This window comes from Mytilus galloprovincialis, chromosome 7, assembly GCF_965363235.1.
Source record: "Mytilus galloprovincialis chromosome 7, xbMytGall1.hap1.1, whole genome shotgun sequence".
NCBI classification, from domain to species: domain Eukaryota; kingdom Metazoa; phylum Mollusca; class Bivalvia; order Mytilida; family Mytilidae; genus Mytilus; species Mytilus galloprovincialis.
The window spans coordinates 80041273-80066906 of NC_134844.1; the positions used below are offsets into that span (position 1 = coordinate 80041273).

Below are 25634 nucleotides of genomic sequence, written 5' to 3' on the forward strand. Positions count from 1 at the left end.
GTATACCTTTGTTCTCCATTTTGTATGTATGGTCGTTCGTTGGTCCAGTGTCTACAGACGAAGTTTCTCCTGTCTGTCTCGTCCAATCAAAATCATCTGAACTGTCCTGCTCGAATTGACAGATATCCGAGCTCTCAAAATCACAATTTACTTTAAAACAGAACAAAAATCATTGAAGATAAATAGTTATATTGCGTATTTCTGTTTTAATTAATTATTTTCTTCATAGTCACTGTTTTCTTTATAAATTACTGAAAATTTGCGATTATGTTGTACTGAGTAATATAAACTGGTTCATACCATGAAACAATTTGTATGCGCTATTATAAAAAAAACTTATTGGTAAATCACTAAAGGAATTGTGGAGTTAAATTGACTTAACAAAAGAAGTAGGACATGCGATACCAATGCATCGATATTACTTAAATAAATCTGATATATGACATTTTCTTCTTTACAAATAACAATAACAAAACAGTTAGATCGGTTTATCTGCTTTACCTGAACTTTTACGTGCACAAGAATCGGTCATGAATTTTACGTCATCAATTGCAATATCGCCCTGATATCCAGTTCCTCGCATTCCCTCAAACACGATCTGGAAATTACCACTGATTTTTGTAAGTGGGAATTCTCCTCGAATCCACCCATTACCTTTATTGCCTGTAAACCGTTAATAATTTGAAAGTAATAAGTATTAAGATATTCTAACATCAATCTGATGCTTTATCAACCCAAATCAATATTCAGAATAATGTTTTTTTTAAATCTTTTAAAAGTGATTTCGTACATGGGCGTCAAGTTGGTTACCTATTCCCTATTCCCTATTCGTTACCTATTCCCTATTCCCTATTCGTTGCCTATTCGTTACCTATTCCCTATTCCCTATTCGTTACCTATTCGTTACCTATTCCCTATTCCCTATTCGTTGCCTATTCGTTACCTATTCCCTATTCCCTATTCGTTACCTATTCCCTATTCCCTATTCGTTACCTATTCCCTATTCCCTATTCGTTACCTATTCGTTACTTATTTGATTTTTAATATCCTTCCCCCTTTTTAATTATGGCATGGAATAGTTTAATATGGCTGCCGTTACCATGGAAACGGCACAATTGTGAAAAAAATGAGTTTTTGGTTTTTGGTGAACTGTTTGGATATGCTTCAACTCAGAATCATCATATTTTAAAACAATGTAGGTGCCCACTATATACAGGTGTTGGATGATTTTGGCGATCATTGGAACTACTATGTTGCCATGGAAACTACACCAAAATTTTCAAAATTCTAAAAATGCTCAAAACTTCATGAAACTTCACAGTAATGATGAGCAACATTGGAGTTGGAATTTCCAAAATAGGTCTTGTTACCATGGAAACAATGCAAAAAGGTCAAAAATTTCAAAAATAAGAATTTTCCGCAAACTGGATGAAACTTTACAGGAATGGTAACTGGCATAGGCAGAGTTGGATTTTGAAGTTAGAATTTTCAAAATGGCCGCCGTAACCATGGAAACAGCAAAAATATCAAAAATTCAAAATGTTCAAACTTAATGAAACTTTGCAAAAATGTTACTAGACATCTGTAGATGCTCTCTTTGACTTTGGAATTGTCAAAATGGCTGCCGCTTACCTGGTAATAGGGGGAAGGGGTGCCTTCCGTTATTGCTAGCAATTACAAATCTAGTTGTTAATAGTCTTACATATGGTAATAGTTCTGAATTGGTTGAGGTAAAATGATCTTTTTATGACTTATTTATATGTGTTTGTGCTCAACCGATCCTTTTACTTCATGTTCGATACGCATTTGTTCCTTACTTGTTTTTTTATACGTTCTACCTTTTAACTGCTTTATGTCCGTATGTTTGAAGATGGATCTTGGTTCGACGGGATGAAATCACCGTGTTAGCGCTTGCTAAAAAACGAAGATGTGGTATGATTGCCAATGAGACAACACTCCACATTAGACCAAAATGACACAGAAATTATCAACTATAGTTCACTGTACGGCCTTCAACAATGAGCATAGCCCAAACCGTGTAGTCACCTATAAAAGGCCCAGACATGACAACCTCATACAATTCAAACAACAAAACTGACGGCCGTATTTCATATACAAAAAAATAAACGGAAATATGTAACACAAAAACAAACGATAACTACTTAATTTCAGGCTCTTGTCTAGGGACAGGCACATACTTACATAATGTGGTAGAGCTAAACATGTAAGCAGGGTGTACATCGTTTCGGAGCATGCTATTACCTTGTTTAATTTGTTCCATCACTCGCTTATAATTCGCTTATAATACGTGTATCTTACGTTGCACCTTTTAAAACATGATTTTCAATTGTTTTGTTGTCTCTGGTGGAAGATTTGGGCTCTTAGAGGTGATATAACTCTATAAGTGCATTTGTATCCGTTCCAGCGGTCGGATAATACCCTGTTAAATATTCGTTACTAATTCGCTTTTAAAAAGTTTGTTGTACGTTGCACCTTTTAGAAAAGGATTTCCAATTGTGTTCATATCTCTGGTGGTAATAATGTGTTCTTATAGATGAAATACCCCTATAAGCGCATATGTACTCGTTCCAGCGATCGGTTAATACCCTGTTACCTATTCGTTACCTATTCGTTACCTATTCACTTATAGTACGTTTGTTGTACGTTGCACCTTTTAGAAAAGGATTTTCAATTAAATTCATATCTCTGGTGGTAACAATGTGTTCTTAGAGATGAAATGACCCCATTAGACCGCATGTACCCGTTCCAGCGCTCGGTAAATAACCTGTTACCTATTCGTTACTTATTCGCTTTTAATGCGCGGGGTATACGGTGCACCTTTAAATAAATCGTGTTTTAATTGTGTTCATGTCTGGTGGAAACAATGTGTTCTTAGAGATGAAATGACCCCATTAGAGCGCATGTACCCATTTCAGCGCTCGGTAAATAACCTGTTACCTATTCGTTACTTATTCGCTTTTAATGCGCGGGGTATACGGTGCACCTTTAAATAAATCGTTTTTTAATTGTGTTCAGGTCTCTGGTGGTAAGAATGTGTTCTTAGAGATGAAATTACCCTATTAGCGCGCATGTACCCGTTCCAGCGCTCGGTTAATACCCTGTTACCTATTCGTTACCTATTCGTTACCTATTCGCTTATAATACATTTTTTTATACGTTGCACCTGTTAGAAAAGGATTTTCAATTATGTCCAGGTCTCAGACGGTAACAATGTGTTCTTAGAGATGAAATGACCCCATTAGAGCGCATGTACCCGTTCCAGCGCTCGGTAAATAACCTGTTACCTATTCGTTACCTATTTGCTTTTAATGCGAGGGGTATACGGTGCACCTTGAAATAAATCGTGTTTTAATTGTGTTCAGGTCTCTGGTGGTAAGAATGTGTTCTTAGAGATGAAATTACCCTTTTAGCGCGCATGTACCCGTTCCAGCGCTCGGTTAATACCCTGTTACCTATTCGTTACCTATTCGCTTATAATACATTTTTTTATACGTTTCACCTGTTAGAAAAGGATTGTCAATTATGTCCATGTCTCAGGTGGTAACAATGTGTTCTTAGAGATGAAATTACCCTATTAGCGCTCATGTACCCGTTCCAGTGCTCGGTAAATAATCTTGTTACCTATTCGTTACCTATTCGCTTTTAATGCGCGGGGTATACGCTGCAACTTGAAATAAATCGTGTTTTAATTGTGTTCAGGTCTCTGGTGGTAAGAATGTGTTCTTAGAGATGAAATTACCCTTTTAGCGCGCATGTACCCGTTCCAGCGCTCGGTTAATACCCTGTTATCTATTCGTTACTTATTCGCTTTTAATGCGCGGGGTATACGGTGCACCTTTAAATAAATCGTTTTTTAATTGTGTTCAGGTCTCTGGTGGTAAGAATGTGTTCTTAGAGATGAAATTACCCTATTAGCGCGCATGTACCCGTTCCAGCGCTCGGTTAATACCCTGTTACCTATTCGTTACCTATTCGCTTATAATACATTTTTTTATACGTTGCACCTATTAGAAAAGGATTTTCAATTATGTCCAGGTCTCAGACGGTAACAATGTGTTCTTAGAGATGAAATGACCCCATTAGAGCGCATGTACCCGTTCCAACGCTCGGTAAATAACCTGTTACCTATTCGTTACCTATTCGCTTTTAATGCGCGGGGTATACGGTGCACCTTGAAATAAATCGTGTTTTAATTGTGTTCAGGTCTCTGGTGGTAAGAATGTGTTCTTAGAGATGAAATTACCCTTTTAGCGCGCATGTACCCGTTCCAGCGCTCGGTTAATACCCTGTTACCTATTCGTTACCTATTCGTTACCTATTCGCTTATAATACATTTTTTTATACGTTTCACCTGTTAGAAAAGGATTGTCAATTATGTCCATGTCTCAGGTGGTAACAATGTGTTCTTAGAGATGAAATTACCCTATTAGCGCTCATGTACCCGTTCCAGTGCTCGGTAAATAATCTTGTTACCTATTCGTTACCTATTCGCTTTTAATGCGCGGGGTATACGCTGCAACTTGAAATAAATCGTGTTTTAATTGTGTTCATGTCTAGTGGTAACAATGTGTTCTTAGAGATGAAATGACCCCATTTGAGCGCATGTACCCGTTCCAGCGCTCGGTAAATAACCTGTTACCTATTCGTTACTTATTCGCTTTTAATGCGCGGGGTATACGGTGCACCTTGAAATAAATCGTTTTTTAATTGTGTTCAGGTCTCTGGTGGTAAGAATGTGTTCTTATAGATGAAATGACCCTATTAGCGCGCATATACCCGTTCCAGCGCTCGGTTAATACCCTGTTACCTATTCGTTACCTATTCGTTACCTATTCGCTTATAATACATTTTTTTATACGTTTCACCTGTTAGAAAAGGATTGTCAATTATGTCCATGTCTCAGGTGGTAACAATGTGTTCTTAGAGATGAAATTACCCTATTAGCGCTCATGTACCCGTTCCAGTGCTCGGTAAATAATCTTGTTACCTATTCGTTACCTATTCGCTTTTAATGCGCGGGGTATACGCTGCAACTTGAAATAAATCGTGTTTTAATTGTGTTCATGTCTGGTGGTAACAATGTGTTCTTAGAGATGAAATGACCCCATTTGAGCGCATGTACCCGTTCCAGCGCTCGGTAAATAACCTGTTACCTATTCGTTACTTATTCGCTTTTAATGCGCGGGGTATACGGTGCACCTTGAAATAAATCGTTTTTTAATTGTGTTCAGGTCTCTGGTGGTAAGAATGTGTTCTTATAGATGAAATGACCCTATTAGCGCGCATGTACCCGTTCCAGCGCTCGGTTAATACCCTGTTACCTATTCGTTACCTATTCGTTACCTATTCGCTTATAATACATTTTTTTATACGTTTCACCTGTTAGAAAAGGATTGTCAATTATGTCCATGTCTCAGGTGGTAACAATGTGTTCTTAGAGATGAAATTACCCTATTAGCGCTCATGTACCCGTTCCAGTGCTCGGTAAATAATCTTGTTACCTATTCGTTACCTATTCGCTTTTAATGCGCGGGGTATACGCTGCAACTTGAAATAAATCGTGTTTTAATTGTGTTCATGTCTGGTGGTAACAATGTGTTCTTAGAGATGAAATGACCCCATTTGAGCGCATGTACCCGTTCCAGCGCTCGGTAAATAACCTGTTATCTATTCGTTACTTATTCGCTTTTAATGCGCGGGGTATACGGTGCACCTTGAAATAAATCGTTTTTTAATTGTGTTCAGGTCTCTGGTGGTAAGAATGTGTTCTTAGAGATGAAATGACCCTATTAGCGCGCATGTACCCGTTCCAGCGCTCGGTTAATACCCTGTTACCTATTCGTTACCTATTCGTTACCTATTCGCTTATAATACATTTTTTTATACGTTTCACCTGTTAGAAAAGGATTTTCAATTATGTCCATGTCTCAGGTGGTAACAATGTGTTCTTAGAGATGAAATTACCCTATTAGCGCTCATGTACCCGTTCCAGTGCTCGGTAAATAATCTTGTTACCTATTCGTTACCTATTCGCTTTTAATGCGCGGGGTATACGCTGCAACTTGAAATAAATCGTGTTTTAATTGTGTTCAGGTCTCTGGTGGTAAGAATGTGTTCTTAGAGATAAAATTACCCTTTTAGCGCGCATGTACCCGTTCCAGCGCTCGGTTAATACCCTGTTATCTATTCGTTACTTATTCGCTTTTAATGCGCGGGGTATACGGTGCACCTTTAAATAAATCGTTTTTTAATTGTGTTCAGGTCTCTGGTGGTAAGAATGTGTTCTTAGAGATGAAATTACCCTATTAGCGCGCATGTACCCGTTCCAGCGCTCGGTTAATACCCTGTTACCTATTCGTTACCTATTCGTTACCTATTCGCTTATAATACATTTTTTTATACGTTGCACCTGTTAGAAAAGGATTTTCAATTATGTCCATGTCTCAGGTGGTAACAATGTGTTCTTAGAGATGAAATGACCCCATTAGAGCGCATGTACCCGTTCCAACGCTCGGTAAATAACCTGTTACCTATTCGTTACCTATTCGCTTTTAATGCGCGGGGTATACGGTGCACCTTGAAATAAATCGTGTTTTAATTGTGTTCAGGTCTCTGGTGGTAAGAATGTGTTCTTAGAGATGAAATTACCCTTTTAGCGCGCATGTACCCGTTCCAGCGCTCGGTTAATACCCTGTTACCTATTCGTTACCTATTCGTTACCTATTCGCTTATAATACATTTTTTTATACGTTTCACCTGTTAGAAAAGGATTGTCAATTATGTCCATGTCTCAGGTGGTAACAATGTGTTCTTAGAGATGAAATTACCCTATTAGCGCTCATGTACCCGTTCCAGTGCTCGGTAAATAATCTTGTTACCTATTCGTTACCTATTCGCTTTTAATGCGCGGGGTATACGCTGCAACTTGAAATAAATCGTGTTTTAATTGTGTTCATGTCTGGTGGTAACAATGTGTTCTTAGAGATGAAATGACCGCATTTGAGCGCATGTACCCGTTCCAGCGCTCGGTAAATAACCTGTTACCTATTCGTTACTTATTCGCTTTTAATGCGCGGGGTATACGGTGCACCTTGAAATAAATCGTTTTTTAATTGTGTTCAGGTCTCTGGTGGTAAGAATGTGTTCTTATAGATGAAATGACCCTATTAGCGCGCATGTACCCGTTCCAGCGCTCGGTTAATACCCTGTTACCTATTCGTTACCTATTCGTTACCTATTCGCTTATAATACATTTTTTATACGTTTCACCTGTTAGAAAAGGATTGTCAATTATGTCCATGTCTCAGGTGGTAACAATGTGTTCTTAGAGATGAAATTACCCTATTAGCGCTCATGTACCCGTTCCAGTGCTCGGTAAATAATCTTGTTACCTATTCGTTACCTATTCGCTTTTAATGCGCGGGGTATACGCTGCAACTTGAAATAAATCGTGTTTTAATTGTGTTCAGGTCTGGTGGTTACAATGTGTTCTTAGAGATGAATGGCCCCATTAGAGCGCATGTACCCGTTCCAGCGCTCGGTAAATAACCTGTTACCTATTCGTTACTTATTCGCTTTTAATGCGCGGGGTATACGGTGCACCTTTAAATAAATCGTTTTTTAATTGTGTTCAGGTCTCTGGTGGTAAGAATGTGTTCTTAGAGATGAAATTACCCTATTGGCGCGCATGTACCCGTTCCAGCGCTCGATTAATACCCTGTTACCTATTCGTTACCTATTCGTTACTTATTCGCTTTATATACGTTTGTTGTACGTTGCACCTTTTAGAAAAAGATTTTCAATTGTGTTCATGTCTCTGGTGGTAACAATGTGTAATTAGAGATGAAATGACCCTATTAGCGTGCATGTACCCGTTCCAGCGCTCGGATAATACCCTGTTACTTATTCGTTCCTTATACGCTTTTAATGCGCGGGGTAAGTATACGTTTCACCTTGAAATAAATCGTTTTTTAATTGTGTTCATGTCTCTGGTGGTAACAATGTAATCTTAGAGACGAAATGACCCTATTAGAGCGCATGTACCCGTTCCAGCGCTCGGTTGATACCCTGTTACCTATTCGTTACATATTCGTTACTTATTCGCTTTAAATACGTTTGTTGTACGTTGCACCTTTTAGAAAAGAATTTTCACTTGTGTTCATATCTGTGGTGGTAACGATGTGTAATTAGAGATGAAATGACCCTATTAGCGTGCATGTACCCGTTCAAACGCTCGGTTATTACCCTGTTACCTATTCGTTACCTATTCACTTATAATACGTTTGTTGTACGTTGCACCTTTTAGAAAAGGATTTTCAATTGTGTCCATGTCTCTGGTGGTAACAATTTGTTCTTAGAGATGAAATGACCCTATTAGCGCGCATGTACCCGTTCCAGCGCTCGGTTAATACCCTGTTACCTATTCATTACCTATTCGTTACCTATTCACTTATAATACGTTTGTTGTGCGTTGCACCTTTTAGAAAAGGATTTCAACGTACAACAAACGTATTTAAAGCGAATAAGTAACGAATAGGTAACAGGGTACTGTAAACCAACTTATTTTCGCGAATACTTTATTTCGCGTTTTACCCTTTCTTGACCAATTCGCGGCTATTTAATTTCGCGATTTTCTGATTTACTTGATGAAGTTTAATAAGGAAAGATCCAAGTTTTACATATTCGCGACGATTTATTTTCGCGTTATTTTTCTACTCGCGAAAATCGCGAAAATAAATCGCTCGCGAAATTAAGTTGGTTTACAGTATTAACCGAGCGCTGGAACGGGTACATGCACTCTAATAGGGTCATTTCGTCTCTAAGATTACATTGTTACCACCAAAGACATGAACACAATTAAAAAACGATTTATTTCAAGGTGCAACGTATACTTACCCTGCGCATTAAAAGCGAATAAGGAACGAATAAGTAACAGGGTATTATCCGAGCGCTGGAACGGGTACATGCACGCTAATAGGGTCATTTCATCTCTAATTACACATTGTTACCACCAGAGACATGAACACAAGTAAAAATCTTTTTCTAAAGGTGCAACGTACAACAAACGTATTATAAGTGAATAGGTAACGAATAGGTAACAGGGTAATAACCGAGCGCTGGAACGGGTACATAAGCGCTAACAGGGTCATTTCATCTCTAATTACACATTGTTACCACCAGAGACATGAATACAAGTAAAAATCTTTTTCTAAAAAGTGCAACGTACAACAAACGTATATAAAGCGAATAAGTAACGAATAGGTAACGAATAGGTAACGAATAGGTAACAGGGTATAAACCGAGCGCTGGAACGGGTACATGCACGCTAATACGGTCATTTCATCTCTAATTACACATTGTTACCACCAGAGACATGAACACAAGTGAAAATCCTTTTCTAAAAGGGGCAACGTACAACAAATGTATTATAAGTGAATAGGTAACGAATAGGTAACGAATAGGTAACAGGGTATTAACCGAGCGCTGGAACGGGTTCATGCACGCTAATAGGGTCATTTCATCTCTGATTACACATTGTTATCACCAGAGACATGAAAACAAGTAAAAATCTTTTTCTAAAACGTGCAACGTACAACAAACGTATATAAAGCGAATAAGTAACGAATAGGTAACGAATAGGTAACAGGGTATTAACCGAGCGCTGGAACGGGTACATATGCGCGAATAGGGTCATTTCATCTCTAAGAACACATTGTTACCACCAGAGACATGAACACAATTGAAAATCCTTTTCTAAAAGGTGCAACGTACAACAAACGTATTATAAGTGAATAGGTAACGAATAGGTAACGAATAGATAACAGGGTATTAACCGAGCGCTGGAACGGGTACATGCGCTCTAATGGGGTCATTCATCTCTAAGAACACATTGTTACCATCAGACATGAACACAATTAAAACACGATTTATTTCAAGTTGCAGCGTATACCCCGCGCATTAAAAGCGAATAGGTAACGAATAGGTAACAAGATTATTTACCGAGCACTGGAACGGGTACATGAGCGCTAATAGGGTAATTTCATCTCTAAGAACACATTGTTACCACCTGAGACATGCACATAATTGAAAATCCTTTTCTAACAGGTGAAACGTATAAAAAAATGTCTTATAAGCGAATAGGTAACGAATAGGTAACGAATAGGTAACAGGTTATTTACCGAGCGCTGAAACGGGTACATGCGCTCTAATGGGGTCATTTCATCTCTAAGAACACATTCTTACCACCAGAGACCTGAACACAATTAAAAGACGATTTATTTAAAGGTGCACCGTATACCCCGCGCATTAAAAGCGAATAAGTAACGAATAGGTAACAGGTTATTTACCGAGCGCTGGAACGGGTACATGCGCTCTAATGGGGCCATTCATCTCTAAGAACACATTGTTACCACCAGACATGAACACAATTAAAACACGATTTATTTCAAGTTGCAGCGTATACCCCGCGCATTAAAAGCGAATAGGTAACGAATAGGTAACAAGATTATTTACCGAGCACTGGAACGGGTACATGAGCGCTAATAGGGTAATTTCATCTCTAAGAACACATTGTTACCACCTGAGACATGCACATAATTGAAAATCCTTTTCTAACAGGTGAAACGTATAAAAAAATGTATTATAAGCGAATAGGTAACGAATAGGTAACGAATAGGTAACAGGGTATTAACCGAGCGCTGGAACGGGTACATGCGCGCTAAAAGGGTAATTTCATCTCTAAGAACACATTCTTACCTCCAGAGACCTGAACACAATTAAAACACGATTTATTTCAAGGTGCACCGTATACCCCGCGCATTAAAAGCGAATAGGTAACGAATAGGTAACAGGTTATTTACCGAGCGTTGGAACGGGTACATGCGCTCTAATGGGGTCATTTCATCTCTAAGAACACATTGTTACCGTCTGAGACCTGGACATAATTGAAAATCCTTTTCTAACAGGTGCAACGTATAAAAAAATGTATTATAAGCGAATAGGTAACGAATAGGTAACAGGGTATTAACCGAGCGCTGGAACGGGTACATGCGCGCTAATAGGGTCATTTCATCTATAAGAACACATTCTTACCACCAGAGACCTGAACACAATTAAAAAACGATTTATTTCAAGGTGCACCGTATACCCCGCGCATTAAAAGCGAATAAGTAACGAATAGGTAACAGGTTATTTACCGAGCGCTGGAACGGGTACATGCACTCAAATGGGGTCATTTCATCTCTAAGAACACATTGTTACCACCAGACATGAACACAATTAAAACACGATTTATTTCAAGTTGCAGCGTATACCCCGCGCATTAAAAGCGAATAGGTAACGAATAGGTAACAAGATTATTTACCGAGCACTGGAACGGGTACATGAGCGCTAATAGGGTAATTTCATCTCTAAGAACACATTGTTACCACCTGAGACATGGACATAATTGACAATCCTTTTCTAACAGGTGAAACGTATAAAAAAATGTATTATAAGCGAATAGGTAACGAATAGGTAACGAATAGGTAACAGGGTATTAACCGAGCGCTGGAACGGGTACATGCGCGCTAAAAGGGTAATTTCATCTCTAAGAACACATTCTTACCACCAGAGACCTGAACACAATTAAAACACGATTTATTTCAAGGTGCACCGTATACCCCGCGCATTAAAAGCGAATAGGTAACGAATAGGTAACAGGTGATTTACCGAGCGCTGGAACGGGTACATTCGCTCTAATGGGGTCATTTCATCTCTAAGAACACATTGTTACCGTCTGAGACCTGGACATAATTGAAAATCCTTTTCTAACAGGTGCAACGTATAAAAAAATGTATTATAAGCGAATAGGTAACGAATAGGTAACGAATAGGTAACAGGGTATTAACCGAGCGCTGGAACGGGTACATGCGCGCTAATAGGGTAATTTCATCTCTAAGAACACATTCTTACCACCAGAGACCTGAACACAATTAAAAAACGATTTATTTAAAGGTGCACCGTATACCCCGCGCATTAAAAGCGAAAAAGTAACGAATAGGTAACAGGTTATTTACCGAGCGCTGAAATGGGTACATGCGCTCTAATGGGGTCATTTCATCTATAAGAACACATTGTTACCACCAGACATGAACACAATTAAAACACGATTTATTTAAAGGTGCACCGTATACCCCGCGCATTAAAAGCGAATAAGTAACGAATAGGTAACAGGTTATTTACCGAGCGCTGGAACGGGTACATGCGCTCTAATGGGGTCATTTCATCTCTAAGAACACATTGTTACCACCAGAGATATGAATTTAATTGAAAATCCTTTTCTAAAAGGTGCAACGTACAACAAACGTACTATAAGTGAATAGGTAACGAATAGGTAACAGGGTATTAACCGATCGCTGGAACGAGTACATATGCGCTTATAGGGGTATTTCATCTATAAGAACACATTATTACCACCAGAGATATGAACACAATTGGAAATCCTTTTCTAAAAGGTGCAACGTACAACAAACTTTTTAAAAGCGAATTAGTAACGAATATTTAACAGGGTATTATCCGACCGCTGGAACGGATACAAATGCACTTATAGAGTTATATCACCTCTAAGAGCCCAAATCTTCCACCAGAGACAACAAAACAATTGAAAATCATGTTTTAAAAGGTGCAACGTAAGATACACGTATTATAAGCGAATTATAAGCGAGTGATGGAACGAATTAAACAAGGTAATAGCATGCTCCGAAACGATGTACACCCTGCTTACATGTTTAACTCTACCACATTATGTAAGTAAAAAAATGTATGTGCCTGTCCCTAGACAAGAGCCTGAAATTAAGTAGTTATCGTTTGTTTTTGTGTTACATATTTCCGTTTATTTTTTTGTATATGAAATACGGCCGTCAGTTTTGTTGTTTGAATTGTATGAGGTTGTCATGTCTGGGCCTTTTGTAGGTGACTACACGGTTTGGGCTATGCTCATTGTTGAAGGCCGTACAGTGAACTATAGTTGATAATTTCTGTGTCATTTTGGTCTAATGTGGAGTGTTGTCTCATTGGCAATCATACCACATCTTCGTTTTTTAGCAAGCGCTAACACGGTGATTTCATCCCGTCGAACCAAGATCCATCTTCAAACATACGGACATAAAGCAGTTAAAAGGTAGAACGTATAAAAAACAAGTAAGGAACAAATGCGTATCGAACATGAAGTAAAAGGATCGGTTGAGCACAAACACATATAAATAAGTCATAAAAAGATCATTTTACCTCAACCAATTCAGAACTATTACCATATGTAAGACTATTAACAACTAGATTTGTAATTGCTAGCAATAACGGAAGGCACCCCTTCCCCCTATTACCAGGTGAGCGGCAGCCATTTTGACAATTCCAAAGTCAAAGAGAGCATCTACAGATGTTTAGTAACATTTTTGCAAAGTTTCATTAAGTTTGAACATTTTGAATTTTTGATATTTTTGCTGTTTCCATGGTTACGGCGGCCATTTTGAAAATTCTAACTTCAAAATCCAACTCTGCCTATGCCAGTTACCATTCCTGTAAAGTTTCATCCAGTTTGCGGAAAATTCTTATTTTTGAAATTTTTGACCTTTTTGCATTGTTCCCATGGTAACAAGACCTATTTTGGAAATTCCAACTCCAATGTTGCTCATCATTACTGTGAAGTTTCATGAAGTTTTGAGCATTTTTAGAATTTTGAAAATTTTGGTGTAGTTTCCATGGCAACATAGTAGTTCCAATGATCGCCAAAATCATCCAACACCTGTATATAGTGGGCACCTACATTGTTTTAAAATATGATGATTCTGAGTTGAAGCATATCCAAACAGTTCACCAAAAACCAAAAACTCATTTTTTTCACAATTGTGCCGTTTCCATGGTAACGGCAGCCATATTAAACTATTCCATGCCATAATTAAAAAGGGGGAAGGATATTAAAAATCAAATAAGTAACGAATAGGTAACGAATAGGGAATAGGGAATAGGTAACGAATAGGTAACGAATAGGGAATAGGGAATAGGTAACGAATAGGCAACGAATAGGGAATAGGGAATAGGTAACGAATAGGTAACGAATAGGGAATAGGGAATAGGTAACGAATAGGCAACGAATAGGGAATAGGGAATAGGTAACGAATAGGGAATAGGGAATAGGTAACCAACTTGACGCCCATATTTCGTACAGGATATTTTGAATCCTCAGGATATCATGTTTTACACACACACACATTATAAGTACGGTCATGGATTCATTTGGTCATAACCTGATATTACAAGAAATAGTGTATAATAATATGTAAATGAAATATAAAATAAATTGTGGCAAGATGAAAATAAATTAAGACCATTAAATGTTTCCTCTCCTTATTAAAAGAATCGGCGTTTAACATTGATAAATGTAAACTTCTTCACTACTCGAGTTCTATATTATTTCCCATTTCTGGAGTATTTCATTTATACTTACCATAATCAACCTGACCTTAACAATTATCATAAACAAATAAGCAAGGATGGTGGATTTTACTTGTTAAATATGTTATGATTTTTCTGTACACAATGGGTATTATTAATCTGCAAAACAAACCTTTTTTGCTCCAAACAGCGATTCCTAGCAGACCATTTGATTTCACATAAACATTTAAAGTTCCTATATGTGACCCGTACATGTGGTACCAAAACTGCAAACATCCTTCCTCCGCAGGGAGAGACACAGGAGATATCAGCCGAGCTTTGTTACCGAGTTGTCGTGGATCAGATGCTTCAATGTGAATATAGTGTCCTGTTTTAATAAAGATAGAAAAATGATAAGTTGTATGATTATTTAGTTTTAATCAAAAATATCGTTTGCAAATTCATGAGCAAAGACTACAACAGAAAAAAAAAGTTAAAACATAAATAAAGAAATACCCAAAAACATCTTTCAACTAAGTTGTTTACCTGCAATGGATCCGACTGTATGGTCATTTAACGGACCTGTACTTGGTGACGGGGTTGTTCCAGACGTTCTTGTCCAATCAAAATCATCTGTTTTGTCCTCTGTATATCCACATAGATTGGATGATTCAAAATCACATGACAAAGATTTCTTCTTACTTCCTGTGAATAAAACAAATGATAAGTTGTCATTAGAATTTCAGACCGACCGAGCAAGGGTTGTATAGCCATTCCAAAAAAAATTTAACGATCTTGACTGGCTATACAGCCCTTGCACGGTCGGTCGAAAATTCTAAACTTCCACCATCATTGGAATTTCCAAGAGAAAACAATATAAAGTAAAATCACATAAATATTTAACTCAGGGTAAAATTCAAAACGGAGAGTCCCTAACCAAATAACAAAATCAAATGACAAAACACATCAAACAAATGGACAACAACTGTCATATTCCTGACCTGGTACAAACATTTTCAAATGTAGAAAATGGTGGATTGAACCTGGTTTTATAGCGCTAAACCTCTCACTTGTATGACATTCGCATCAAACTTCCATTATGTTTACAATGATGCGTGAACAAAACAGACATAAAAGGTAAAATAGTCAAAATATGGGTACAGCTGTCATCACTGTGTCACAATCTGAAAACAAACAAATATAAAATACATTGACCAATTTGAATGTGAATTGAATTTCAACCATGTTGAAACATAAACAGTTGAACAAAACAAAACAAAAATAATATAACGAATGCTTATGAAACAACAATCGAACCAATTAATACAACAAGCAATTTCTAAGAAGAAGAAAAATAACAGTGTATAAGTGAGTATTGGAGTTCCTTAATGTTAATAAACAATTAATAAATAATGAACTAATTTAAAAGTAAATAAAATATGTGAAAAGGGAGTCAACAAATACTATGTATAAAATAAAATTGAGAATGGAAATGGGGAATGTGCCAAAGAGACAACAACCCGACCATAGAAAAAAAAACAACAGCAGAAGGTCACCAACAGGTCTTCAATGTAGCGAGAAATTCCCGCACCCGGAGGTGCCTTCTTATACCTTTTAAAGATTGAGTGAACACAAATAATGCAGTCGCATTAATTGTTGTTATTATTTTGTATGAGCTGAAAAAAAGCAGTAAAATAAAAAAAAAGGGTCAATTAAAATCCAATTGTCAGTGGACATCAACATCATGTCAAAATTGAAAAAAGGCGAACTGAAAAAAAACCCCAATAAAACACTTCGCATAGAAATATCAAACCAAATTAAACAGTAAGTGAAAATTTTCAGGTAAAAACTGTGGTGTGCTGGAAGGGTACTCAAATACTGCTACAGCATTCGTGTTAAAATATAACAGACAGAGTCGACGAAATCAACTCTCAAAGAAGATATCTAATGTAAGTGCTCAAGGAAAAAAATATAAAGGTGAAAATGGCGACCGATAAGTATTCTTATAACGCATCTTATGTTTCTTCAGATTGACGCCGCCGCTGATTCTTAAATGCAAGTGAAGTTGTTTTCAAATTTTAAAGAATAATGGTGTTAAAACGTAAGTAAATTCGGTGTTGTTAATATCAGTTTACGAATTTGTGATAATTTCGTTTTCCGGTTTTACAGCACAATGTTAAACCTTTGCATATTGTTTTCGTCTATTTGATTGAATATCAGTACTTACCCGGTGAACATGGTCCTTTCTTTATGTCAACATCATCTAATGCAATATCGCCACGGTAACCAAGACCCCTGATACCTTCAAACACTATCGAAACACGACCAGACTTGGCAGGGATATCAAATTCTCCCAACCTCCATGCGTTGCCTTGTTCACCTGTTTCAAGAGAAAAAGTCAAATATATATACAAAAGTCCAACATACGGAGCTATCACATCTTTTTAGATCAATAACATTAACACCATAATGAATGACAACTGCCTGATCATGTATGTCGGGAAATATAAATGTGCTATCTTTACATTTTGTGTTTCCCTGTGCTGTTTCGGCGCGTTCTGTTATACTTGCAAACGCTTTACGGCTATGCCTTTCCAACAGTTTGTCTCGAGAGAAGATTATTGCAGAAACAAGTACACACTGAAATTGGTTACATAATAAATGCCAAAGAATATCTGTCATATTTTATATGTCAGAATTTTGATTTAAGCGAATAGCTCGTCTACATTCCAACCATGATTTTTTGAAAACATTCTAAAGCTAACAATATTTAGCATAAATTATCGCCTAAACATGAAAAAAAGCAAAGCTAAGACACCCATCATGCATATCAATTTACAACCGTCAATAGATGAAATTTACAAAACGGTGCAACTTTGATAATGATGGTGGATGAATGCTGCGTGTTGCTCAGTTTTAAGTATCTTAAGTGTTGTGGCTTTGATTTTTTTTAATTGTTTGTCTGTTTGTCTGGGTTTTTTTTAGCCACGACGTTGTCAGTTTTTTTTTTCGACTTATGCGTTTGAATGTCCCTCTCGTTCTTTTGTCTCCTTTCAAAGTCCAGTAGCAAATTAACATGCATGTTCCGGACGAGGACGTTATAATGTTATTTGAATATTCACCGTCTTTTGTACACGACCAACACGTTAAACCATATTCTAACATGACGTCCTTCAAACGCTTTGAGTACACACCCGTGGTAAAATATGAATATATTGCCAGTGCTGTTCCGATTGTACTCCCACGTCATATGCTTTTTTATGAATGAGATACCCGACGTCATAGAACAATGACGTTAGAATGTAAGCATTTTACGGGAAAATACACGCTTGTGAATACGAAAATCATCACAAGGAAACATACACAAATGATTTTAAAATGTGGCAAAAGCCCTTTATTGTACATCATATTAGAATTGAATAAATTGTCATTCAAATTCATCCAAAACTGTCTAAATACATTATTTTAAATAGTTTAAGCATGTCACTAATGCAGTTTGCTCCGTTCTTTTACGCTAGTTTAATAGTGCGTTTATTTATGGGAACGGCAAATATTTGCCTACACCTAGAGCGCTTCGATCCAAAAGAATTGCCGTATGTGTCCTATCAGAATCGAAATAATTCATGGGGGCTTGAATATATCTAGATTTTACCACGGGTTGTCCCTTTATGCCGATATTTTACCCCTCGCTATCGCTCAGGGGTAAAATATTTGTCATAAAGGGCCAACCCGTGGTAAAATCACGATATATTCAAGCCCCCATGAATTATTTCTTAAGTATAAATATAAAATATATATATAATTTTAACGTCACAGTTCACATGGCAACAGTTCGCATATCACCTTAAGTTGGTGTCACACATTCACGATTTTTACTGCCGTCCTTGAAAGGACAATTCCCGATTAAAATTTGTCAAAAGTCTGATCAAGATCCTGTGAACCGTAAATGGATATACAAGCTTTAATTAAAATTTTTAAAAATATAATCTAATCACGACAACAATCAGATATTGTTCAGAAAGCGTAGATATTCTACCGTTTCCAAGCGAATTTGTCCCGATAACCCCGTTCTCTATCCGCTTCTGATTCGATTTGTATCTTTCGCATGGTAAAATTCGACCGAGTCTGTCATGACTGCGTCCCGATTCTATCGAATGTAATCCGACAAAGATCAGACAGTGCCAGACAGTGAACCGACGCTGACGGAAGCTATCCGTTCGAAAACTGTCTGCAAACTCGGGATGATCAGGTACTGTCCGAACGTAATCCTATAACGGTCCGCTCTATCGCCTTATAAACGGATTTGTCTGGTCTCAGTCGTATTGTATTCTGTAATTGTCCTGACTCTGACTTGGGTATTCTTTACGAATTTCGTATTAATAACGGGATTGTTCCGAAACGGTTTCGACAAAGAAGTTCGCAATCGACAAGATCTGGATGCAATCTTGACTCAATCGGCAGAAAAACAGCAATGAAAAATTTCTCCAGATCATTCCCGTTCCACAGGACACCGTCCAGGAAACAAAGAACACTGTTAGGATTTTGATCCAATACCGCAAAATCTGTCACGACATAGTCACGCTTGCAATCCGACTAGACAAAATCGGCTGAGTTTCCCCGAATGTTACGCACCTAACTGGTGCTTCGCTGAACTACCCGGACCACTTCCGACCCGTAGGAATCTGTTACTAACTTAAACGACTGCGTTCAGACAATGATATGACATTCCAGAAAATTGAGGATAGTGATCCGACTTTTTCACTTTTCGTGTCTTATAGCTGTCTGATCTCAAACAGGAGCAATAATAGGCAATGTGTGAACCCCGCATTACACAGGCACATTATTCCGACTGCTTAAGCGGAAGAGCAGAAAATACTAATCTTAAAGTCTTTAGTTTCTAACCACCCGTGTTTTGAATTCACGACAATCCGCAATCGAGGCGAATCTGTTACTACGAGAAGGGGTCAAATTAACCCAAAATATGTTATTGTTTAGTAAGGTAACAACGTTATTTTTTCTTCCACAGAACAGACAAAGAAGAAGTTACATATATCTGATCTTACTGAATCCCTACTTTACAAATGACAGCTTTACCTTTTTTCCTCCAGACTGGTTTCCCAGTGATGCCATTAGTTTGTAGATAAACATTGAGAGTACCAGTATCTTGTCCGTACATGTGATACCAAAATGTGACACATCGATCAGACGACGATGAGGTTTGTTCAAGTGAAACAAGTCGGGCTTTATCACCTTGAAGTCGCGGACTTGAAGTCTCGATATGCATATAATAACCTTCAAGAAGACATGAAGACATAATTGAAAGATTATGAAGACATAATCTTTCAATCAGTTTAATTGAGGTCTGGAGCTGGCATGTCAGTTAACTGCTAGTAGTCTGTTGTTATTTATGTATTATTGTCATTTTATTTATTTTCTTTTGTTACATCTTTTGACATCAGACTCGGACTTCTCTTGAACTGAATTTTAATGTGCGTATTGTTATTCTTTTACTTTTCTACATTGGCTAGAGGTATAGGGGGAGGGTTGAGATCTCATAAACATGTTTAACCCCGCCGCAATTTTGCGCCTGTCCCAAGTCAGGAGCCTCTGGCCTTTGTTAGTCTTGTATGATTTTAAATTTTAGTTTCTTGTGTATAATTCGGAGTTTAGTATGACGTCCATTATCACTGTACTATTATGCATATTTTAGGGGCCAGCTGAAGGACACCTACGGGTGCGGGAATTCTCGCTACATTGAAGACCCATTGGTTGCCTTCGGCTGTTGTTTGCTCTATGGTCGGGTGGTTGTCGCTTTGACATATTCACCATTTCCTTTCTCAATTTTATTCAATATAAAAAAAAAAAATTATTTCAATGTTTAATTGTGCTGTTGAGTTGCTGTTTGATTAGGAAAACAATACTCTATATATGCCTGACGTCCGTATAGCACTTTTAGCATCTACCGTCAAGTATACCTCACAGTCCTTTTTATTCATGTTCACTTTAAATGAACAGCTTCAAAATACAGGATATATAATATCCGAATACTGTAGATACATGTAATTAAGAATTGAATGCTTCTTTTTGTAAATTTATTGGGGTGTAAAAGCGTTGACCGAAGTACATTTTGTATGAAGCGCGGAAGCGCTTCATTCTAAAAATGTGCACACGGTCAACGCTTTTACAACCCTATAAAGTTACAAAAAGAAGCATTCAATACTTATAATTACATTTTTTTAGCTATGATCATGAAAACACGAATTTTATATATTTTGTTATTTAATTCACCTGTGCACTTTATTGTTGGTCCACGTGTTATCATGAATGAAAAGTTGTATTGAGCAATGCAACTGTTTCCGGAATAACTAGTGATGTACAGTTAGCCAATCAGAATAAAGTATTATAATGAAACATACATCTAATGTAATTATTTGCGTGTAACGAACTGAAAGTATATGATTATAATTACGTAAAGCTGTTTTAAAGTTGTAGGATATAGAATAACAGTCGTTGTTTGTGTCTTAAGATGTTCTATGAGCCTCGTCTATGAAAACACATATACATATACTGGAAAATATCAAACAGACCCCTTCATTAGTAATGGAGCCAATATTGTGAATTGCAAGTCTCTTGGTCACTGTAGTAAAGTAAAATTCTAGAGATTTAAACTGAGATTTATATTACACATGTTAATGTTAATCGATTTAATATGAGACTTATATATAGATATAAAAAGATGTGGTAATAGTACCAATGAGACAACTGTCCATCAAAGTCACAATTTATAAAAGTAAACCATCAAGGTACAGCCTTCAACATGGAACTCTGCCTCACTCCGAACAGCAATCTATGAAGGGCCCCAAAATATTACTTGTGTAAAACCATTTAAACACGATAACCAACGGTCCAATCTATATAAAAAAACGCCAATTCTGGATCTTCTTGGTTGTAGCTGACTATCAGGCTTTTCCTATGTACTTGTGTGGATGGGTTGATGTCTTACACGTTTAATTGTTTTACCTTTATCAGATTTCTTTGTGTGATCGTGGTCAGGTCCTGTGTCTGTCGATGGAGTTTCCCCCGTTGATCTTGTCCAATCAAAATCATCCTTTTTATCCTGCTTATAACCACATATATTAGAGTTCTCGAATGTACACGGTGTCGAAACACATGGATCAACTGAAGAATAAGATAATGCACGTGATGTATTGACTTGATGAACTTATCTTTAGTGATGCAGAAACTTTCAAAATAACATCACTTTATTGAACTATTTTTAAAACAATTTAAAAGTTGAATTTCTTAGGATCAAAAGTTCCTTATTATCGTTAATTAGAATTTTGTTTTTGAAAAATTGAATTTGTTTCACTTGTAATGTTAATGACCCTGTGTATTTGGAGCTCTGAAAATCTCGTACTGTCGTCTCTAAACCATACATCTTAAGGAGGGTAGATCTAATTGATTTCATTAAAAAAATTTCTTAATAAATTGTTCTCATAATTCAAATATTAGATTAACATATTTTAATTGCATTAACAGAGAAAGTAATTCATTTGCTAATCTTACTGACAATGACAAAGTTATATATATACCCATCAACACCAACACAAGTGAATAAACTAGGATCCTTTATAAAAAAAAGTCAATTGAACTGAGGACAGGGGACCCTTTAATATTTACCTGAATTTGTGTATATATATTGAGTTACTTAGTTATTGTCTTTATTTGTTTTTGTTGTTGTTATATGTCACAAACTGTAAAGTTTATATGGCAATAAAACTTTGAATTTGAATTGAATTGAAAAAAAGTAAACAAAACACATATGATGAATGGTCATGTGAAGCTTATATTTATTTATGTACGTACTTCGTCTCATTTTGTTATTCATTCGCTTGAAATAAATTAATCATATTGGTTTCCCCGCAGTATATATAATACAAACATCAAATAGACAACCGCACCATTGTAATATCATTAGAAGCAAACAAATTAAGCATTATAACTGTGTTTCATCAGAGGAAGTACTTACATGTACTCTATACATACACGTTCAAAGACATGTAAAATATGTTTACATGTTCAAATACTGTTGTCTACGTTCTCTCAAGTGGCAAATATTTCATGCATTTTCAGAAACAACAATTAAATAATTTGAGCTGTTTTAGAGTATAAAACCATTGCATATATTAGGTCTTTCCACTTTTCCGTGGAAAGACCTATTGGTTTTCTTCTGATTTTTTTTTTAGTAATATGAGTAAACATTATTATAAGATGTACCCACCAATATTCAAAAGCACCGATATTATTCCAATTAGTTGTATTAAAAGGAACATGTCCATATTGTCAAGTTTGGAAAAAATACAATGGCGGGAAGGTGATCACGACATACTGTAATTTCTATGATATTTGATACATTATATGTTTTGTATTTTATTAAACTATTGAATATTAGTTCATGGGTCGATATAAATTATGTTAGACTGTTCTCAATGTTTTCAAGGACACCTTCACCTCCAAAATGTCAATAGCTTGTAACTTACCATAGTTGATAAACTTCTATAAAAACTTTTCCACTTTTTACAAAACATTAATGTTTTTTCTAAAAAAAAAAATCATTGGACATTATTTAGTTAAAGTTCTAATTGGGACGTGAATTTTTATGTATAATTTCAGCTGAGGTTACTGATCTCAATAAAAAATAATGAAAGTATGACGTGTATATATGCGTCCATTGAGACATGTAAAATATCATCTAAAAACTGATGTTTGTTCAGAGAACAACAGAGGTCTCTGCATGTCCCATAGTATACATGTCAGAAATAGTTAGATTCAAATTAGTCGACTTATCTGTGAATTTACTTTTATATGCATTGTAAACAAAAGGATGTTTTTAACTTTTAACAAGTTACGTCGAATCTAAAAAAGAAGATGTGATATGATTGCCAATGAAACAACTCTCCACAGGGGACCAAATGACACAAAAATTAAAAGCTATCAGTCACTGTACGGCATTAAACAATGAAAAAAGCCAATACCGATATCAGCTTTTAAAGGCCCCGAAGTCACAAATGTAAAACAATTTAAACGAGAAAACTAACGGACTAATTAAAGTAGAATAAAATGTACATACAACAAATATGTAACACAACAACAAACGACAACCACTTAATTACAGGATCCTGACTTGGGACAGGCACATACATACAGAGTGAGGCGGGGTTAAACATGTAAGTCGGAGCCCAACCCTCCAATTACTTGGGACATTGGTGTAACAGTATATAAACAACATAAGAACGAACTATAAAAATCAGTCGAAAAAGTCATAACTCATCAGATGGATACAAAAAGAAATGCATATAACAAAAACATCTCCTTGTTTTAATATCAACAATAGACTATAGGCATTGTTGATCCTGTTATTGTGCCAGGTGTGTATAAGCATGGAAGTAATATTTTAAATATTGCTTCCATGGTATAAGTATTTCCTGTCATGAACCAAACACAATGCCCCTTCTTCTCCGTTATAAGAGAGGAAAATGTTTTAATAGTATCATAATGTAACAGGGTTAACAAAAGATATCAAACAATACAACAATGGATGTATTTAAAATTGACAATACCTACAACAAACTTACAGTTGTTAGTGGCTTTAAACTAGCTGTCAGTTAACTGCGAGTACTCTCAGATACAGGGGCGGATGCAGGAATTTTCGAAAGGGGGGGGGGGGGGTGCTAACCCAGGGCAAAGGGGGGGGGGTGCAAAACATATGTCCCGATACAAATGCATTGATCGGCAAAAATAAAGGGGGGTGCGCACCCCCGGAACCCCCCCCCCCCCCTGGATCCACCACTGAGATATGTATCTATATAGTGTCTTTTTGGTGTTGGGATGTACAAGTACCCGGCTTCGACCTCTTGTATTTTGTCGATCTGATGAGTTCAGCCTTTTCGACTGATTTGTATGTAGCTTGTTCTTATGATATACTGTTATACCACTGTCCCAGGTTAGGGGAGGGTTGGGATGCCGCTAACATGTTTCATCCCGCCAAATTCTGTATGTATATGCCTCTCCTAAGTCAAGAGCCTGTAATTCAGTGGTTGTCGTTTGTTTATGTGTTACAAATTTGTTTTTCGTTTATTTTTGTACATAAATAAGGCCGTTAGTTTTCTCGTTTGAATTGTTTTACATTGTCACTTCGGGGCCTTTTATATAGCTGACTATGTGGTATGGGCTTTGCTCATTGTTGAAGGTCGTACGGTGACCTATAGTTGTTAATTTCTGTGTCATTTTGATCTCATGTGGAGAGTTGGCAATCATACCACAGCTTCTTTTTTATATATATACCAACAACCAACATCTGATTCTTCTAATATAAAGACTATGAAAGAGTGACGCACAAAACATACTCGAGATAGCTCTAAACTGCAAAAGGTTGGAGCTCAGTCACATTTACATGTTGAGGTTGGAGCTCCTACATGTACATTTGAATGATGAGCCGGTAGCTCATTCACATTTATATATTGAGCGTGTAACTCTAACCCACTTGCTTTATTGAACATATCTACGGGCCTCCTCATCATTTGATTATGCGACTGATTACGTTGCAGTTTTTATAGTGATTATTTGATTACCAGACCAAATATTTCATGATTATTTGATAATTTGATAATCTAGGACTGAATTTTTGATTATGTGATTATATTGTCAAAAACAAATGTGATTATGTGATTACTTGGACACCCCATGAGGGACCTCATCTACGTCTCGCATACAATGCATGCATGACGTTAAACATTATTGACGTTTTTAAAACAAAACTTTTTTGACATATTTGATTGTATATAACGATCGGTGGATTTCATAATGTCAGACAATCACAGAATTCAATCCGATTTGAAAACCGTGTTACTATGGCGACCATTAGAAACCGGTAAATCCGAGGTATCCTAGGTCAACTGTATCGTCATGTTGAATAATTCAATAAAATGAAGAATTTCTTTGTTCTATTTCTCGCTGATTCATTGAGGAAATTGAATAGATTTTTTTATGAATTTGTTATCGAAATATCTTTACCAAATTCCATGGAAAATGTCACTGTATATCGACGTTGATTTTAGGCAAATTCTTACGAAGATCATGTTAATCGCACCATTTTCCCCTTAGATTGATTTTTATTTTCTTAACTTCAAGAACTAATATTTCAC

The 25634-nt window shown here is 36.7% G+C and overlaps 1 protein-coding gene across 2 annotated transcripts in view; it reads right to left on the bottom strand.

Moving 5' to 3' along the window:
• The window catches only part of LOC143083771 (MAM and LDL-receptor class A domain-containing protein 1-like), a 43443-nt gene that overhangs the window by 14240 nt on the left and 3569 nt on the right, over positions 1 to 25634 (bottom strand). Inside the window, exons 1-8 of one of the 2 annotated variants that reach the window (XM_076260084.1) lie at positions 22712 to 22815; positions 21451 to 21609; positions 19525 to 19722; positions 16658 to 16810; positions 14977 to 15135; positions 14624 to 14818; positions 502 to 663; positions 7 to 150 (exon numbers count right to left, since the gene is read on the bottom strand). In XM_076260084.1, coding sequence (XP_076116199.1) covers positions 7 to 150; positions 502 to 663; positions 14624 to 14818; positions 14977 to 15135; positions 16658 to 16810; positions 19525 to 19722; positions 21451 to 21609; positions 22712 to 22769 — 1228 coding nt within the window. In that variant the 5' untranslated portion in view covers positions 22770 to 22815. Of the gene's footprint in view, positions 1 to 6; positions 151 to 501; positions 664 to 14623; positions 14819 to 14976; positions 15136 to 16657; positions 16811 to 19524; positions 19723 to 21450; positions 21610 to 22711; positions 22816 to 25634 lie in introns of those variants that run through there. The other variant, XM_076260085.1, reaches the window with a different exon arrangement.